The sequence below is a fragment of the Equus quagga genome, chromosome 11 (genome assembly GCF_021613505.1).
Source record: "Equus quagga isolate Etosha38 chromosome 11, UCLA_HA_Equagga_1.0, whole genome shotgun sequence".
NCBI classification, from domain to species: Eukaryota; Metazoa; Chordata; class Mammalia; order Perissodactyla; family Equidae; genus Equus; species Equus quagga.
In genome coordinates, this window is record NC_060277.1 from 108,275,391 (window position 1) to 108,295,650 (window position 20,260).

The following is a 20,260-nucleotide window of genomic DNA, read 5'->3' on the forward strand; positions in this document are numbered from 1 at the left end:
GTACTATAACTACTACTAGTGGTAATACTGTTACTGCTACCAGTACTATTACTACCACCACCACTACCACCATCACTACCACCACTACTAGTATTACTACCATAACTGTTACTGCTAGTACTATTACTACTATTGTTGTTACTACTAGTACTAGTACTATTATTACTATCTGTTATGTGCTGAATTGTTTGCCCCCCAAATTCATAAGCTGAAGTCCTAACGCCCAGGACCTCAGAATGTGACTGTATTTGGAGTCAGCCTTTAAAGAGGAAATTAAGTTAAAGTAAGGTCAGTAGGCTGGCTCTAACCCAGTGACTGGTGTCCTTCCAGGCTGAGGAGATGAGGGCACAGACGGAAGATATGAGGACACGGGGAGAAGGTGGCCGTTGACAAGCCATGGGGAGAGGCCTCGGGCGGAACCACCGGGGCCGACCCCGATCTCGGGCTTCCAGCCTCCAGATCTGTGTGAACCCTGACTTCTGCCGTTGACGCCCTGCAGGCTGCGCGACTTTGTCGGCGGCCACAGTAAACAGACCTTTCCGTCAATACTCCAGTCATTTTCCGAGCACGTGTTACGTATCTGTCATTGTGCCCGACAGACTGCAAACACTGAGGAATAAGTATGATTACCGTCTCTGCTTGAAAAAGAGGAAACGGTCTGGTTTCCCGGAAACTAGAGCGTATAGATGGGCTCAGTCAATCTTTCGGGAAGGAAGGACGCCCGGACAGACCACAGAACTCTTGCAGGGAGCTAGCGAGGGGCAGAGCCAGGACCCTAATCTAGTCTGTCCCTTAACCACACTGTGTGGGGTCAGGTACAGCCAAGGACAAATGGCCCAGCAGGATGCCTGTGAGACCTACGGCTTGGTGGGAAGGAGGGCGTTCTGGACTTTTCCGATGGCGCTGTGGCTAGGCCCGGTGTTCCTGACCCTGAAACAAACCCGGTTTTGTTTATAACCCAGTCTCCCCAAGAATGCCCCGGCACTGGGTCCCAGAGCGGGCAGCGTCCACACTCCCTGCGGCCGCATCTGGCCTTGGACAGAGCCCGGGCCCTTCACCTCGATCACGGGTCCTCTGCTTGGCTTGAAGCAGTGATTTCAGAACCAGGGGGGCCTCCCGCCTGCCCCTCCCTGGTCTTCTCCCTGCCTCCCTGGAAGCACCTCCGGGCTCCCTCTCGGGATGAGGGGACGCCTCCGCACCTTGTAGCCCTGGTTGATGCCGTTGATGAACTGGGGGCTGGGGGCGTTCCAGGTGAAGCGGATGGTTGTGGAGTTGGTGGCTTCTGCATGCACGTTGCCCGGAGGGACCGTGGGGACTGGAGGAGAGCAGAGAGACAGTGGGTGGGGGTGGAGGGGGCCCAGTCAGTCTTTCTTGCCCAGTTAAGTAGAGAAAACACAGGGAGGGGTCTGCAGACCCTGCTTGCCCCCCCCAACTATTCCTTGCTATGTAGACTTAAGACACCCCCTTTCTTTAGATTAGTTTGGGTTTAATAAAACTTATTTGGTCCATTTCACAGGATACTGATAAATAAAAGTGATGGATATGAAAATGCCTGAGGGTGCTTCTTAGGTAGAACACTAAATATAAGCTGTTTCATGATCCAGTTAATGTGAAACTTCGCAGAAGGTCCCTTTACCCCTGAAGTCTCTGCCTTCATCATGCTCACCCCCAAGCTCTTCATCTTTCCCACAGTCCTCCAACCCTGCAGGGTAGCTGGGCACAGCGTGCAATAGCTTGGGACTGGATAAAACGGGCAACTCAGATGAGGCAGTCAGGACTGGACAGGTACAGGACCCGCCAGGCACAGACCTGGGAGAAAGGGAAGCACCAGCCCCTCCACGGTCACCATCTCCACCCACCTCCCTGCAGTGTCCACTCGGTGACTTTGCTGCTGTAGACACCCAGCCCGGCGCTATTGTAGGCGGCCACCTCGATCTCGTAGTTGGTCCAGATGATGAGGTCCTCCAGCAGCAGGTTGTTGACATCAGCATCCGTGATGTTCTTGAACTGGTACCCAACAGGCAGCCCGGCCAGGCAGTACCTGGGAGGAGAAAGCCAGGATGCAGCAGATCAGAGTCGGCCTGCTTGGCCTCATGCCCAGGAAACCATCCTATAGAACTTTCTGTGATGGTGGAAATGTTCCGTATCCGTGCTGTTGATATGGTAGCCACCAGTGTGTGTGGCTGTTGAGCACTTGAAATGTGGTTAGTGTAACTGAGGAACTGAGTTTGCGGTTTTATTTATTTTTAATTAATTGAAATAAACACAAGGGACCAGTGGCTAACTTACTGGATAGCACAGGTCTAGGGGACGTGTCTGGACTATTCTTTTTGATGGGGAGGAGGACACTGGCGGGATGGCTAACCAGGGACGTGGAGAGTTCCCGGGAAGAGCTCACTGGTCTCAGCTCTGAAGACTCTCTGATGGCTGGGCTCATTTTTTTCTCCCTCTAGGAGAGTGGCTCCCTCTTTTGACAGTCACTCACGTAGGTAGAGAGAAAAAACCCAAGGCTACCTGTGCTACCCATTTCTACCTTCTCCTGGAAGAAAGAACACGTGGTAATAAAGAAGTGGGGTCTGTACAGGCACATTTTAGGGTTTACACACGGAGGCTGGATAGCTCATAGGAGAACCACAAGGCATACAGACCTTAGAGTCTAATTACTGGAAAACTAGAGGCCCCCAATTACTTTGATGCGTTACAACACCCCGTAGCTGTGGGTCTCAAAGCTTTAGAGAGCATCAAAACCACCTGGAGGGCTTGTTAAAACACAGATCATTGGGGCCATTCCACCATTTCCCATTCGGTAGGTCAGGGTGGGACTGGAGAATCTGCATTTCTGTCAAGTTCTCAAGTGATGCTGATGGTGCTGGCCGAGGGACCACACTTTGCCCACTGCCCTTGAGGATCCACCGAAAACCCACAACAAAATTAACTGATAACGGAGCGGCCAAACCAACAAAAACTTCCTCCAAATTTTGGGAATTCCAATGCTATGAGAGCACACGTGTGGGAAAGAGACACGTGAAGTTGTGGAACATTCTGCAGCCAGCCAGAATTCAGAACACTCATGAGAGTTCTCAGCAACTTCAAATAGCATGCTAATTTTAATTTATGAATTCCCAATTTTAGTAACACTTAATAACTCACTTTTAGGTTACCGGTAAAACACCCTCAGTCAAACGTAAAAATAAAAGTCTATATAACTGGGCTTCATTTTGTAGTTAGAATGAAGGAAAGGACGCTCGCTTTTTGGCCAGTTCTTGGCCCTGTAATTTGTCCACTCATGGTCCATCCCACGGTCACCCATGGTCAACCCCAAGGGCCTGTGATGGAATAGTCTTGGTTTCCCAGGTGATGGGCCCCTCGGTAGTTACTTATCTCCCTATGGCCTTATTCCTAGTAGCCCTGACATCTGGCAGACTTGCCCATCCATGCAGCCTCTATAAGATTATACTGTGTCTCCCCTCTCAGCCATTCCCATTGGTGTCCAAGGCTCTCACTGCTGGAAGTTCTTCTGGATGTCTAAACTAAATCCTGCCTCCCACAGTACAGGCATCTCTTGCTGCCTGGTCCCTGTTAGCTGAAGGATCTGCCATGAATTTGCTCTTTTCCAGTCCGTTCCCGACCCTCCCCCACCCCTTTCCCCTCAGGTCTGGGCTGCACCCTCGGGTCCCTGGGGTGGACCCCTACCTGATGACGTAACCCTTGAGGAGGCCGTTCTGGTGGCTCTCGGGAGGGGGCTGCCACTGGATCATAATGGACTGGTTGGTTCGGCCACTGGCAATGACATTCTGTGGAGGGGCTGTGGGAGGCTCTTCGGGGAGAGAGACCCTGGAGAGGAAAACACCAAGAGTGGGTGGGCCTTTCCGCTCTTAGCTTCCGGGGCAAATACAGGAGTTTAATGGGATATGGGCGGGCTGAACCCTGCCCTGTTGCATCCTGCGATGACTCTGCACAGTTGCTGTGTGCTTTTGGGCAAGTCACTTCACCTCTCTGAGCTTGTTTCTTTATCTGTAAAAGAAGGATAATAAAGCTCCACTTGCCTGCCTTATAAAACTGGTTTAGGTCCAAATGACACAACGTACGTATCTGTCTTTTTAAAGCACTATAAAGCACCAGAAATGTGCAGTTCCCATGCAGTTGAGGAGCTTGGGCCTCAGTTTCCCATTTCTCAAAGAAGCTGCTGTCGGGGCTGATGACGTCATGAGCGTTCAAGTATTTCAGAAGCAGGAGTATTAAAGTCACTTCCCGGTAGCCAGCTGGTGGCCTCCTTCACTGACCAGCTGAGCCGCAGGCCGGGGTGGGCAGGCCGGGTGGGGCGGGCACGTGTGTGGGTGACAGCCAGCGCTCCCGCCCCGCTTCCTGAGTGAGCGCTATTGCATTTCTTTCTCTGGCATTGCCAGGGGACACAGCGTTCCACCTCGGCGTATTTTTCACATAACTGACATGCATCCATTAAAAACAAAAGTTAATTATTTTTGATGGATGTCTTTCCCTTTTTTGTTTATTTTTCTGTTTCTGCTTCTGATGGATAGCTTTCTAAAAGGCACTGCGCACTCCCTGTCTTTGCAAAGCCTGAAATGAGGGAGATTTAACCTTTTTCTGGGCAACTCAGGGCCGTTAGTATGAAGATGCAGTAGGAAGATGAACCCGTGTTACACAGTGAAGCCCGAGGGATGGGAGAAGCTGTAGGATGCTCCCCGACACCTGGAGGCCTCTAGTGTTGGCATCTTGTAGCTCGGAAGGACTTGGGCCATGTCCGTTTTGTGCCCTGCACCACCTCTAGTGGTCCAAACCCTGCTGGACACATGGTAGGTGCTCAACAAACAGTCAAGGAATAATTCTCCTGGATCTGCTCCCTGCTGGGCTGTTACCTGGCACTTTTCCCTCCTGCTAGAGTGTCGCAGCCCCTGTGACATCCCCCTAGGGGAAGCCAGAGAGGCTCAAGCTCATTGGAAGTGTGGCAAAACCACAACCACTGATTTAAGCCAGATGTCTGTGCACGCACCCAACAGCATCTTTTAAAGAACAAAGCACATTCTTAGCTCCCTTGTCAAATATTAGCTGACCGTATATGCGAGAGTTTATTTCTGGGCTCTCAGCTTTGTTCCATTGGCCTATGTGTCTATTTTTATACCAATATCATAGTCTTTCGATTACTATAGCTTTGTAGTATAGCTTGAAATCAGGAAGTGTGATGCCTCCAGCTTTGTTCTTCTTTCTCAGGATTGCCTTGGCTATTTGGGTTTTTTTGTGGGTCTATACAAATTTTAGGATTGTTCTTTCTATTTCTCTCAAATGCCATTGAAATTTTGATAGGGAGGGCATTGAATCTGTAGACAGTTTTGGGTAATATGCACATCTTAACAACATTAATTCTTCTCAGTGGGGAAGGGATGGTCTCTTCAATAAATGGTGTTGGGAAAACTGGACAGCCACACGCAGGAGAATGAAATTGGACCCCTATCTTATACTGCTCACAAAAATGAACTCGAAATGGATTAAAGGCCTAAAAATAGGGCCTGAAACTGTAAAACTCCTGGAAGAAAACATAGGAAAGAAAGCTCCTTGACACTAGTTGGCAGGGATCTCCTGGATATGACACCAAAAGTACAAGCAAAAATAAACCAGTGGCACTGTATCAAACTAAAACTTTCTGCACAAAAAAAGAGACCATCAACAAAATGAAAAGGCAATGTACGGAATGGGAGAAAACCCTTGAAAATCACGTATTTGATAAAGGGTTAATATCTAAAATATATAAAGAACTCATATAACTCAATAGCAAAAAACCAAACAACCCAATTGGAAAATGGGCAGAGGCAGCGAATAGATATTTTTCCAAAGAAGATATATAAATGGCCAACAGGTACTTGAAAAGGTGCTCAACATCACTAACCATCAGGGAAATGCACATCAAAACCACAATGAGATAGCACTTCACACCTGTTAGAAAGGCTGCCATCAAAAAGACAAGAGAAACAAGTGTTGGCGAGGATAAATGGAGAAAAGGGAACCCTCATACACTGCTGGTGGGAATGTAAATTGGTGCAGCCGCTATGGAAAACAGTACGGGGATTCCTCAAAAAATTAAAAACAGATCTACCGTATAAGCCAGCAATTCTACTTCTGGGTATTTATCCAAAGGAAATGAAAATAGGATCTTGGAAAGCTATCTGCACCCCCATGTTCATTGCAGCATTATTCACAACAGTCAAGATACGGAAACTATCTAAGTGTCTGTCAGCGGATGAACGGATAAAGGAGGTGTGATATACACAGTGGGATAGTCTATACAACAGAATATTTTTCAGCCATGAGAAAGAAGGAAATCCTGCCACTTGCAACAACATGGATGGACCTCGAGGGCGCTATGCGAAGTGAGATGTTAGACAGAGAGGGACAAATACTGTATGATCTCACTTATATGTGGAATCTAAAAAAGCCATGGGGCTGGCCTGGTGGCATAGTGGTTAAGTTCGCACACTCTGCTTTGGTGGCCCAGGGTTCACCGGTTTGGATTCCGGGTGAGGACCTACAAGCCGCTCATCAAGCCATGCTGTGGAGGCATCCTGTATACAAACTAGAGAAAGACCGGCACAGACGTTAGCTCAGTGACAATCTTCCTCAAGGAAAAAGAGGAAGACTGGCAACAGATGTTAGCTCAGGGCCAATCTTTATTTTTTCTTCTTCTTCTCCCCAAAGCCCCCGAGCACATAGTTGTATATTCTAGCTGGAAGTCCTTCTGGTTCTGCTATGTGGGACGCTGCCTCAGCATGGCTTGATGAGCAGTGCTAGGTCCATACCCAGGATCTGAACTGGTAAAACCCTGGGCCACCGCAGTGGAGCGCATGAACTTAACCACTTGGCCACGGAGCTGGCCCCACGGCAAATCTTCCTCACCAAAAAAAAAAAAAAAAGTAAATAAAAAGCCAAGCTCAGAGAAACAGAGAGTAGAGTGGTGGTTAAAAGGGCTGGGGGGAGTGAGTGGGGAATGGGGAGCTATTGGTCAAAGGGCACAGACTTCCAGTTATAAGATTAACAAGTTCTGGAGATGGAATGTACAGCATGGTGATTACAGCTAATAAGACTGTATATACTTGACAGTTGCTAAGAGAGTAGATCTTAAATGTTCTCACCCCAAAATGAAATGGTAATTATGTGACAGGGTGAAGGTGTCAGCTGGTGCTATGGTGGTAATCATTTTGCGATATATGAGGGTGTCAAATCACCATGCTGTACACTTTAAACTTATACAATGTTACACATCAATTGTATTGCAATAAAGCTGGACAAAAATGGAGAGCAAAATGCAGAGCTTTGGTGCATGTAATCTGTGTTGCTCTCATTCTGACCTCTTGCTCAATGTCTTCTTTCTCACTAGCGGTGGCTGCTTGTTCCGTGGGTTGAGGTGGCTAGAATTCGCCTCCTACGCAAGTGGGTATTACTGTGTGATGTTGTAAAATGGATGACCTGCAGTTTGGATTCAATTTCCATCATTTTAAAAAAGCTTTGTTGAAAGCCTGCTCCAGCCAGGCATCCTGTAAGGCACCGGATATGGAGATCTGTGCAGACCCTCCATCCCTCGGGAACTTCATGTCCAGTTAACAACGACGGCTGCCCGTGGGGATGGAGAGCGCAACGGGGCAAGGCTTTGAGCTTGCACAGCTCGCAGTGAGAAGGACCACCAGACTCAGCTGGTGTTATCCCATGCCAGGCGCTGCTCACAGCGCTTCATTTGCACGGTCTCGTTGCATCTTGACATATCCCTGTGGGGCAGCCACGAGTACCATTACCCCCATTCTACAGATGCGGAGACTGAAGCCTGGAGGGGTCATGCTGGCCCCACTCCGCATATTGGTTTTGGCAGCAGGCAGCCCCTCTGACCCCTCCCTCAGTGGGAGTCACTGAGACCCGCCCTGGGAGATTCCCTGCTCCCCTCACCTCTCCGTGTCCTTGCTGAATTGTCCTTTGCCCACGTCGTTGACCGCACATAGACGGAACTGGTAGGAGCGTGCCGGAACCAAGCCCTTGACCATCACTGAGGTAGCCTCGGGATCCACGCTGGCCAGGAGGACAGTCCAGGGAGCATCTACAGGGACAGAGGGTAGGGGCAGGGGTGGGCACCTCAGGGGGCCATGCTTCTTATTCCCTATTCCCAGCTGGGGTGCAGCCTCATTTGGGACCACAGAGGAGTGCCTCCCCTGTTTGGTCCAGTGGAGGCCCGTCATGCCATTTTTTTAGGTCCCCTTAGCCCACGTGTCCCAAGGGGTTTGGGAGTCCTGCGGAAGAAGCCAGGGCTCACAGGAACTGAGATGCATTCCTCTTTTCTCTTTTTTTCCCTCAAGTTGATGAGCTTTGGGCAAACTGTATTTAAAACACCATTCAAATTATGCCTACTAATTTTGGAGTTCACAGCTTGGGGACTTGGAGGATAAAAATAGAGAAAAATAACCGCCACTATCTTGGAGGCTTCTGGCGTGGCAGACCTTGAGTTTAGCACCTCATGTGCGTTATCTCGTTCAATTGTCACAATGACCTGGGGGAGGCGGATGCCCTCACTCCTTTTACAGTCGAGGAAGCTGAGACTCCAGAGGGTTTGCTCAAAGGCACAGAACGAGGAAGCAGGGGAGCTGGAACCCAGTCCTGGCTGACTCCCCGCGTCTGTGCTCCCAGCCGGTGCCCCGCCGTCCCGCCCGCGGTGGAGGGCGCAGGCGGGGAGCCTTACTGTTCTCTGACATCTCTAGGACATAGTGGATCAGCGGGCTGTTGCCGTCAAAGGGCTTGGCCCACGTCAGGTTGATGGCCCGCCTCTCTGTGGTGCTGAGCGTTGCCACTGGGTGCTCGGGAGCGTGAGGCAGTTGTCTGCAGGAAAGAGAAGGGGTGGAGCCACCGTGAGGTCTACAGTCAGGCGATGCGCGGGCACCCAGGACTCGGAGCTTCCATGATACCTGGTGCTCAGCCGTAGAACTTGGCCTTCAGGCCATCCACCTGGAGATTCATCGCTCTGGCTTTGGGGCTCACCTGTCCAAAGCCATAACCAGATTCCCCTGCTCCTGACAGGGGGCCTAACTGAGCGGAGGTTGGGGAGGGGGCCCTGGAGGATGCTTGGGTGTGTTCCGAGAGGTGGGTGGGCCCAGGTCACAGGTGGCCTGACAAAATGAGCCTTCTCATTGCTGCCCGCACCTCCTTTGGCTGGGGCCTGGGCAGGCTGCCCTTACCTGACGCGCAGGTGGGCACTGCGAGAGTCGTTGCCTCCGGCTGAGAGCACCCGGCAGGTGTACGTGCCGATGTCCCCCGACCACGTCTGCGAGATGTGCAGGGAGCCGTTTTTGTCCAGGCGGATGCGGGGGTTGCTCTCCATGCCGAGGGCGGCCCCATCCTTCTCCCACACGTACCTGAGGGGAAGAACAGCCAATAAGTAAGGAGAGCTAGGGACTCCTGGGGTGGGCTCGGCCCAGGGTTGGTCTGGAGAAGAGAGCTCCGAAGGCGGGCAGGGCCACAGCGGTCCTCTGGGGCTGGTCTCGGGCGGGAGCACGTGGAGGCCTGAGCAGCCTGTGGTCCCTCATCCCTGCGGGCAGGGTCCACGTCCAGGAGAGCTAACTCGTCAAGTCATTATGGGTCATTTACACCTTCAGTTCAAGTCTAGGTCAAAGCCTTGCTGCTAATGGCCAGAAGCCCCGGCCAAGAAGCCAGCACAAAAGAGCCGGCAAAAGGTATTCTTCCCAGGAGGTTAAAGGATTGCAGCTGGAAGGAGAATTAAAGTTTCCTCATAGACTACATTTTGGAATTAGTTTTATGAGGAGGATTATTAGATCGATGCATCACTGTGACAAATTGACTTTCGTGTCCAAAAAATCACTTTAGCTTCGGTCAGTCAGTACAAAAGGGGGACTTGAGAAATGACACACAGGCCCGTGTCTGACAATGAGAAATATCTTCCCTGGAATTGTTCTTGAGGAAATACAACCCTTATTGTCATCGACACACACAGGTGCCAGCTCTGGGTAGGATGCCACGCGGCTACCTCCGAGGGAAGGTGGATCAGGGTGCCCGGCACCAGGGAACGGGGTCGGGGCTAAGACACTTTGCAGATAACCCATCACTCACTCACTGCTCTGAGCCACACGCTCCTACAACTATCTGGGTTTAGAGAACTAAGACTGCTGGGAAGAATGAGCCTATAATAGTCTAAACTTCAGTTTAAAAAAATCATAAAACTAGCAAGTACAAAACTAAAAAAAAAGACGGAAAGGAAAATTCAAGTTTTCCAGTGACAGGAAAACCGTGATTAACATTTGAGTATATACCCTCCGGATTCTTCTCCTCTACCCTCTAGGCAGGGTACCATAGTGAAGCTATGTCCTGGAGTCAGACTGCCTGGTCAAATGCCGCTTCGGTCACTTACCAGCTTAGTGATCCTGGGTATGTTTATTTCCCTTTGCTGTGCCTCAGTTTCCTCATCTGTCATATGAGGGAAATACTGCTACCCACCCGTTAGGTGGGATACTGTAAGGGTGTGAGTTCATAGAAAATCCTTCGAGTCGTGTCTGAAACTGGGTAAGTGATCAACAGAAGCTCGCCATCATTTTATAGTTTTACTGAAACAGCATATTTTTTACATAAATGATATCTAGCTATATATCCATCCATCCTGATTTTAAAGCTGCATTTTTTACACCCAAGAAAATATCATAAATTCTTTTTAATGTGGCATCTCCCCACCATGGTTTATGTTAACTGCACGGCGCGTCAAATACAGTACCCCATAATCAATCCTGCGATGTTGGACGTCCGGTCCGGTTCCTTGTTTTCTGATATTATAATTAATGCTGCGATGAACATCTTTGCAGCAACATATTTTCATCCATTCTAAATCATTTCCTCAAGGATAAATTCTCAGCAGTGAAATTGTCAAGTTAAATTTTAAGGCTTTTTCATACATATTTACCAATCGCCAAAAGTAATCACCTTCAATTTCTCTCTTTATCTAGAAAAGAATCATCCTTGCCAACACTATGGGGTGGGTGGAATTCCTTAAAAGCAAGTCTAGTTGCAGAGAGTAATTCCTGCTGGAGAAACAACCCGTGTGAGCAGGCTTTGCCCCAGGATGTGGTGCGCTGTGGGATGGATGCCTATGTTAGCACGTGTGAACGTCTGTGCCAAAACAACCAACCCGAATCTATTAGCAGTTACTTGAATCTAATTAGAAATATCTGGGATAGAAGAACAAGTGAGCACCACCAGGAGGAAGCAGCTAGCCAAATCCAGAGTGGGATATTCCACAGCAGGGGTCGGCAAACTACGGCCCACTGCTTGTTTGTGTAAATAAAGTTTTATTGGAACACAAACATGCTCACTTGCTCCCATATCATTTATGACTGCTTTTGCACTGCCAACGCAGACTTGAGTAGTTGTGACAAAGCCTACATGGCCTTCAGAGCCTAAAATATTTATTTACTCTCTGGCCCTCTACAGAAAAAGTTTGCTGACCTCTGTCCTGTAGAATCTGGTTTCTCCAACAAATTAATTGCAAGAAAACAAAACAAAGATAAAGACAAAAAAAAATAAAAGGAGGGGTGGAGGACTGTGTAAAACGAAGGAGACACACCAAACAAACACAACGTGTAGACCTTGTTTGGACCCTGAGTTAAACCAACCAACTGTAAAAAGCCATCTTTGAGACAATCTGGGCAACTGGAATCCGGCCTGGTGTTAGGAGAAATCAAGGAATTGTTGTCACTGTGTTAGGTGTGATGGGGCACGGTTATTATATTTGAGGAAAAGTCCTTTTCAGTAAGAAATGCACGTTGACATATTTAAGGGTGAAATTACATGTTTGAGATTTGCTTTTAAAATATTGCATTTAGAAAAAAAGTGTGAGGGAGACAGATGAGACAAGATGGGCAAAATACTGGTAATTATTGAGGCTGAGAGATGGGACATGAGGATTGATGATACAGTTCTGTCTACTTTGGTGTACTTTTGAAAATTCCCATCGTAGAAAGTTAGAAAAAAAAAAAAGAAGAAGAAACCACGAGTCTGTTTAACTCAGATAGCGTCGGAATTTTCCAAAATAATCTGCAGTTCTATAGCTGGCTTTTAAACAGTTTTAATGAGTGGTTTTCAGGGGTCCTCTCAGCTTTAAATATTAGACAGTCCTCAAGAAATCAGAGATGCGTCAAAAGACTTAGTTACAAGGATCTTCGCAGCAATATTTCCTAAAATTAGCAAAAAGCTAGAAATAATTCAAATAGCCAGCATTACGGAATTGGTAACATAAATTACGTTACATCCACACAATGGACGACTGAATAATCACATAATTGAGTTTATATAAAAATATTTATTGACAGAGGAAGAGGTTCCTAATAGGTTTTTAAGGGGAAAAGCAGATTAAGAAATAGTGTGTTTCTAGTTTTTTTCAAATGGCGCCCATATATCATCATCTTTAATTGAGGAAAACACAGATAAATCTACTTGTCTCCTTTTTCTCTCCCTCTCCATTTTTTTTTTGGCTTATCTGCATTTTCTGTTTTCCTCCTAAAATGAATATCTATTAGCTGTACAATAAGAAAAAATATATATTGATTAATATTAGTAATGGCGAGAAGTAGATGCTCAGACTGTGTCTGGATCTAAGTAAGCTGGGACAGCGATTTCCCATTTGCGGGTCACTGGGGGTCCTGGTTGGGGGGGGGGGCGCTGCAGATACATTGCAAGAGGTCCCTCAATGTATTTGTTCATCAAGAATTGTCTAGAGGATGAGTAAATGTGCAAGCATTTTCCAAATATCAGTAGATAACATTTTTATAAATAAAATGCCAGTTTATTTTAAAGTGTGGCTGAATATAGCTTTTTATCTTCATGAAATTTTTCAGTTAGTGGATTCTGGCTCTTCCTTATGTCCCGGGCTGAGACCCACAGCAGGATTCTATGGGGCCTCTGCGGGGTCCCTTGGAGCACCTTTTACAGTTGGCTTATTAATTTTCTTTTTTGCAAAAGTCTAGTAAACCCAGGAATAAGCATATTCCGATCAAGTATTGACCGTGTTCTAACTACATCTATGTGGTTTCAAGGCTCGCGTTTGCATCTGTACTGACACCACACGATGACCATCCTAACGGGTCCGTGTCTAAGGTTTAAGGAGGTGATTCTCAAACTGGGGCCCGCGGTGGGTTCTCTGAGGACTGGCGTTGGTCTAGAAGTCTAGCGCCAGGTATGCCAACCTTGGCTTCCGGGATCGCATTTGGCGTGGCCCCACAAGCTGTCACATGCCCAGTGGCCACCAGATGGCGTCCCAGGACGCCGCTGCCTCTGGAGCCGAGGGACCATTGCTCCAGGCGGGATCGGCGCCGGCCCCTTCCAGCCTTGATGCCGGTTGCTTCCGGCCGGTGAGATGCCCATAAAACGGAGAAACAACGCTGAGCGAATGCTTATTTCTAAGGAAGCAGTTACATTTTTACTCGGCATCCCGCAGCTCAGAGGAGAGCCCAAAGGGACAATTTCCTCCTGATTTCAGTTCTGGAAGCCTGCCCTGGGGTTGGCCCAGGTATCCTCGTCCCAAGCTTAGGAGGGGTCCCGGCTGGCAGGACCTGGTTCCCTCCAGTCCAAGTATCTTGCCAGGTTCCTGGCTCCCACGGTGGGAGGCGGGGTGGCCTCAGGGTGGCGCTTTCCCCTCACATGTGTCTCTTTGACGGCCACCTCAGGGCTCTCTCCCGCCCCGGCCCTAACACTGCTCCCACACCTGTTGACTGTCCACTTGGTGGGCAGAGGGCCTAAGGCCTGGGGGAGCCCCAGCAGGGGGTCCCTGGCAGCCATGAGAGCACCTGGGAGCCCTGACCCCTCACCAACCCAAATGCCTCTCTCTTCTCTCTTCCCTTTCTCCCTGCTCCCTCCCGCTTCCCTCCATTTTTCCCACATCCCCTCCCCTCCCCTCTCCCCTCTGACGCTGCCCAATTCAGTTCAAGCCGGCTAGGTGCCCACATCCCAGGCCTGCACTGGCTCTGTAAATGGCCCCCCCCGACCCAGGGTGTTCCTTGGCCCCACGGGCGACACTCATCTCCTTGGCGTAGACCCTCGCCCAGCTACCAGTTAGCCCTAAAGCTGCCCCTCCCCTTTGCCTCCCTGGGCCCATGGCAGAGGGAGTACCTGACGGTCACCCGGGGGTCATGGGTCACTCCGCACACCATGGAGGCCTGGGTGCCCTTGATGACACTCTGGTCCTGGGGAGACTTGGTGATGCGTGTCCGGGCTGAAAGACAGCAGGAGACACGTGGTGAGAAGGGGCGTGGCTCAAAGGAACAGGAGATGCGGGTGAACCCGCCACGTGGCTGAATCCTGCGGGTGGATGAAGACAGCCCGCCTCATGCACAGGTCAACCACAGCGAATGTCCCAGAACAGAAAGACGAACACTGGGCTCCAGGCGCTTGAACTCCTGGAAGCCACACTCACAGTGAGGGCGCGTTTACTTCTGCTCCCACAAACCCACGCGAGGGATGAAGGAACAGAAATCTGAGGATGATCTGGGCCATTCCCAGCACGTTAGTGGTCCAGCCAGGGTCAAAATAGGCTCGGCTGATTCCTGGTCTAAAGCGTCTCTTGGCAGCCCCTGGTGCCCAGCCTTGACAAGTGGCCCACGGGTATGTCCATCTTGGGTGTGGATCCCAAGTGGTACCAGCCGGGAGTCGGAAGGGGCCTGAGAAGTTCCCTTAAAGCAGGGTCAGCAAACCACAGTTGGGGGTCGAGTCTGGCTGGTGGCCTATCTGGGTGAATACGCTTCCATTAGAACACAGCCGTGCCCACTGGATTAAGTATTGTCTACGCTGCTTTCTCCATGAAACAGAAGAGTCACCTGAGTTGTGACACAGACTGTCTGGCCCACAAAGCCTAAAATATTTACTATCTGGCCCTTGACAGAAAAAAATGGCTGATTTCTGCCCCCAAGTATCTGATGACAGCTGCCTGTGATCTCTATGTTCTCTCAACTCGGCCAGGCACAGCACGAGGCCTCGCTGACACGGCACCGTCTGCCTCCCTTGTCCCCCTCCTCTGAACCACTTTGTCCAAGGCCTTCTTATAGAGAGCGCTGCCCTGGGGGACGGACACGCGGGTGTGGCGGTCCTGGCAGTGAGAAAGGGGGTTCTGCAGGTGCTCGAGTGTGCCCAGCACACACTCACAGACGTGGAAGGCGCTCCCGCTCCGCACACTCACCCCACACGATGAGGTCGGCCGAGGCTTCGTCGACCCCCCGAGAGTTGGTCGCCAAGCAGGTGTAGGTCCCAGCATCAGAGATGTGCGTGGGGCTGATGAGCAGGCTGCCCGATTCCAGGAGCGTGAAGCGAGGCAGCTGGACCGAGCCGCTGGCCAAGATGCGCTCCCCTGGGGGCGACATGGGGCAGGCTCAGGCTGCGGCCCGGTGCCCCCCGGGCAGCCCCCTGGCACTCAGATCGCTCTGGTCCTGACCACACATCCCAGCCCTCCCTGGCCGCTCTGGGGCAGGTGGTCTCAGGCAGATCCCATCAGAAATGCCAGGAGGGCCGGGGGCTGGTGGCGGCAGGGCTGGGTGGGGACTGAGGCCCAGGGAAGCTTCCGACTTGGTGACAGGCACAAGGACACAGGGTCACAGAACTGGCGGCCCTGACCCAGGTCCCCTGATGTCTCTCCACCCATCACGCTGTCTGCCCTTCACCAGAGAAGGCCAAGGACTGTCTCCTGATGAGCCCGGCACAGCCTCGGAGGCAGTGGATGCCTGGGCCGGGGGAGAGGGGGCAGACAGCGCTGACAGGGTGGTGACGGGTGTCCTCGGGCAGGGTGCTTCTGCAGAGTCCCCTTCAGGGAGAGAGGACAGTGACAGGTGGGAGCAGTGGGACTCTGCAGTGGGACAGGGGAGGCCTGGCACCTGGAGAGAGAGAGAGGCTGTGCCGTGGGCAAGAGTGAGCCTGACAGCGCAGGTTTTGCAACTGTACCTTTTTTTTTTTTTTTTTAGATTGTTGTGTGCCTATTTATAGCAGCTTTATTCTTTTTTTTTTTTTTTTTTTAAGATTTTATTTTTTCCTTTTTCTCCCCAAAGCCCCCCGGTACATAGTTGTGTATTCTTCGTTGTGGGTTCTTCTAGTTGTGGCATGTGGGACGCTGCCTCAGCGTGGTCTGATGAGCAGTGCCATGTCCGCGCCCAGGATTCGAACCAACGAAACACTGGGCCGCCTGCAGCGGAGCGTGCGAACTTAACCACTCGGTCACGGGGCCAGCCCCGCAACTGTACCTATTTTAAGGACAGCCCTGCCTCTCTGGAGAGAGGGGATGCTCCAGGCGCAGCCTGCGGGTAAGTGTGTCTGTTTGCACACGTGTGCAGGCATGTTGAACCAGTGAGCAGGCTGGGTGGGCGTGTTTATCTCCGTGTCCAGGCACGTGCCCTGGGTGTGCCTACGTTCAGGCCACACAGGTTTACTGAGCAGCTACTGGGTGCTACACTGTTCCTGGCCCTGTGGGGGGACAGCAGTGGGCGAAACGGAGCCCCTGACGTCGTCAGGGGGACAAGCAATAAGCAAAATGAACAGGTGGATTATCTTGTGTACTAGAAGGTAGGGAAATAAAGCAGGGAGGGGTCGTGGGGAGGGCCGGGGGTGGGGCGGGTGAGTCCGTGGAGAGGTTCACCTGAGCAGAGGCCGGGGGGCGGGAGGGAGTGACCGCGTGTACACGGACGTGTGTATGTGGGGTGGGCTGGAGGGCAAATTCTCGATACAGAGGGGTGGAGGAGGTACACAGCCTGGGTGGACCTAGGCAGATAGTGTGGGCCCTGCTGGCTCAGGCGTTTGGAGCCCTGCGAGCTGCCTGGGGAGGGGGGACGGCCTTCTACCCACACTAACCACCCCCACCATAATATTAATCATCAAACAGCTGTCATTCCTCAGGTTTCACCACTTCCCAGGCACGATGCAGGCCCTCCACATGCACTCTGTCCTCTAGTCTCCATGCCGCCCTGAGGTATGTGTACTATTGTCCCCAGTTTACAGGTGGGGATCCTGAGGCTCAGATTGAGTAAAGAACTCACCCAAGGTCACAGGTCTCAGAAGACCCAGCCAGAGTGGCACGTGGTACATTCTGTGGGGTGAAAGATGCCCTCTTGGGTTGTTTAATGCACAACCTTCACAACTGTACATGGGAAACCCAACCTGCCTGGCTCCAGAACTGAGCTCTCAGAACTGCCCTGGACAGTCACATGGCCACACCCTCCAATGCAGATCAGTTGCAACTACCTTTCTGCCAAGTGATGGCCGGCCGGGGTGCCCCCGAAGTCTCACAAGCCAGCACCACTGACATCCCATCGATGACCGTGCTGTCCAGGGGGCCCCTGGTGATGTTGGGGGCAATGCCTGCAAATGGAGACAGTGAGGCCTCTTAGCCACACCCCAGAAGGAACCTCCCCCAGCCAGAGGGCCGGGTCCTCATCTTGCCCCTGCCACTCCTGCTGTGTGAGTCCCTCTGCAGGGAAGGACGTAGGTGCCCTGGAGGGGCCCCGGCTGGGAAGAAGCCCGGAGGGCCCACGAAGGCTCCCTGCACCAGGCCCCTGCGGAAGGACCAGGCGACACCAGCCCTAACCCTGCCTTGACTCTCGGGCCTCTGTTTGGGGGAAACTGAGGATGCCCACGGGCAGCTCACACCCTCCACGACAAGGTAAACGGGATCCACCCTTCATTGAACGTGAAACTGAGGCTCCAGTTTCTTAAATGAAAAGCCAGTTATGGCCAGGAGAACATCACCCACTCCCTAGAGGGCCGGCCACGGATCATCCGCTGGCCTGACTGTGCTGGGGTTCTTCCAGGGTCAGGGCGGCCTTCTTGTTTCTGTCCCCTTCCCTAATCCCAGCCCTCAAGGAGCCGTCTGGTCAGACGCCAGGGAGCAGGGCTTAAATGCAGACCAGCCCCATGGGGAGCTGCAGGCAAGAGGGCAGCCCCTCCCCATAGCTGCCTTCGGGGCAAACCCAGCTCTCCTCTGCCCGGTGGCTGCCCTGTTTGAGGGCCACCCAGGGGCCTGGGGATGAGCCCTGAGGGGCCCGAGGAGGCCCCTGACCATGTATCCTTTTGCTGCTGAGATAAGGGGCCCAGCAGGATGCAGCCCCTGCACAGAGCGTCGCCATCTTCAGGGTGGGGGCTCATGGGATCAGTGATGGCTAACGCTGCTCCACTGAGCGGGCAGGGCGGCTGCTGTTCCCCCAGAAGAGACTCCCAGAGCGGGAAGGGTTTGCAAGTGGGGGAACTGAGATCACGCGCTGGTTGTCTTCTTTGGGGAAGTAAGCACATCTCCACTGGGATGGGGTCGCTCCAGCCCCGCCCCAGAGGGGACCCGGGGACGGTGGAAATGCCAGGGCGGGGACCCGTGGTTTCACAGCAGCGTCTCTTGAAGAGCTGGGGAGCCCGTCTTGGGCTCGGAGTGCTGGACACGGGGCTGTGGAAGCAGCGGGCAGAGCCGGCCAGGGCCAGTTGCTGCGGGGCAGTCCCCCGGGACCCTATCCCCGCACATGGCAGCACCCCGCTCTCGAGGGGCCCCTGGCGTGGAGGGAAGCCGCCTCCCGGGCGGAGGGACTCGGGGCAGGACAGGGAAGGCCCCACTCACTGGTGACGGCCAGGTAGGTGGAGGTCTGCGCCTCGCCAGCCGCGTTTCGCGCAAAGCACTGGAACATGCCGGTGTCGTCAGGCACCAGCGCGCTGATCTGCAGGCCCCCATCGGCGCGCTGCCGGAAGCGGCTCAGCCTCTCCACCTCCACGGCGGCCGCGTCCTTGTACCAGGTGATGGAGGGCGGCGGGACACCTGCGGAGACGAGGGCCGGTCAGCCCTCCTGGCCTCCCTCCCGGCCTGAGGGTGCTCAGGTGGGGGCCGGGGCCAGCAGTCTGCGAGGGCGTCCCTGGTGCGTCTGGGTCTCTAGAACCTTCTCAGAGGTGCCTTTATTGGTTTTGGGAAAGGGGGAGGATGCTCTGAGAGCGACAATTCTCAAATTCTTATATAGTAGGCGTTTTAAGAAAGTTTAAAAGATCCCAAGATTAGTTTAGCTTGGAAACACCGGATCGGACAAACGATTTTTTAACTGCAATATTTAGCAGGGCCTTTTGAGCGCTCTGGGAGCCTCCAACGGGGGTAGGTCTCCCACCCACGTGACCACAGAGCCCTGCATCAAGGAGCAGGCAGGGGGCTAGAGTCCTCGGGGACCCTTGGGAGGCCCCTGCTCCCTTGTCCTCACAGGGAGGCTAACGGGGGGTGTTCCCCTTGCCCTCAGCTGTGCCCAAGCTGCACCCCAGCCTGGCCTGCTCTTCTTGCTGGTATCCCCGACCATCCCCTTTCTCCCCCTGGGTCTGAGGCCCCCAGAAGCTCCCCACACTCTGTTCCGAAGAGCAGCCCGCTGCTCGGGCCCCCAGGCCCGCTTCTCTTCCTTCCTTTCCAGCACTTTCCAAGCCAACCTGCCGCGGTACCGTATTTCACCCATTCCGCGGTGCACATTCTTTATGTTGTAACATCTCCGAGATCACGGTGTGTCTGCCGATCGACAGCATGTCATAATTTAATTGGCAGTCTTTTTTCTTTCTTAGTGGGACATAAAATAATGGGGCACCTTACAACCCATGGCATTTCGGATGAGATGAAATAAGGTATCCTTATTTGTTTAGCGGTTTGTCTGCCCCGCCTCCCCCCGCCCCAACCCCGGGAATGTCGGCTCCGGAAGAGCAGGGGTCTGGCTGTTGAGTTCGTTCTGTTCCTCCCCGGGAACAGTATCGCACATGGCAAGCCCTCTCAGGCATCTGCTGAGGAGCGAATGGACCTTTGTGTCCCCCCTGTGGTCTCAGAAGGGGGTCTTATCCCACCTCCATCGCTCTCTCCCTCCTGCCTGAGCACGTTCGGCCTCTCTGCTCGACAGCAGACTACGTCCCACTGTGCACGCTCGCCCCCAGCACCTTAGCACCCCGATTCCCCCTCGTTTCCGGCTGTCTTTGGGCTCCTTGGAACCTGAGGAGGGAGGGTGGCGGCGGGAAGAGCAGGAATTCTTCAGGCGCTCTGCCGAGGGGGCTTAAGGACAAACGTGGGTGGAGGAGACGGAGCAAATGGCCCCGACGCCAGGCAGAGCTTACAAGACACACGGCAGGCGAGAGGCGCCCAAGTTCTAGGAGTTCTGACGTTACGGTAATTTGGCATTGTCTACCACTTTCAAATTATGGGCAATTTGGGTCTGTCACCTATCCTGAAATTACGGTAATTTGGGTTCAT

General features: G+C 52.3%; 1 protein-coding gene across 2 annotated transcripts in view; it reads right to left on the bottom strand.

Annotated features, from left to right (window-relative positions):
• Positions 1-20,260, bottom strand: part of SDK2 (sidekick cell adhesion molecule 2) — a 273,296-nt gene that overhangs the window by 62,662 nt on the left and 190,374 nt on the right. For both annotated transcript variants that reach the window (XM_046677439.1, XM_046677438.1), the window contains exons 9-18: positions 18,620-18,814; positions 17,263-17,379; positions 15,218-15,385; positions 14,155-14,257; positions 9,225-9,401; positions 8,732-8,868; positions 7,948-8,095; positions 3,694-3,834; positions 1,860-2,041; positions 1,200-1,315 (exon numbers count right to left, since the gene is read on the bottom strand). In XM_046677439.1, coding sequence (XP_046533395.1) covers positions 1,200-1,315; positions 1,860-2,041; positions 3,694-3,834; positions 7,948-8,095; positions 8,732-8,868; positions 9,225-9,401; positions 14,155-14,257; positions 15,218-15,385; positions 17,263-17,379; positions 18,620-18,814 — 1,484 coding nt within the window. The remainder of the gene's footprint in view (positions 1-1,199; positions 1,316-1,859; positions 2,042-3,693; positions 3,835-7,947; positions 8,096-8,731; positions 8,869-9,224; positions 9,402-14,154; positions 14,258-15,217; positions 15,386-17,262; positions 17,380-18,619; positions 18,815-20,260) is intronic.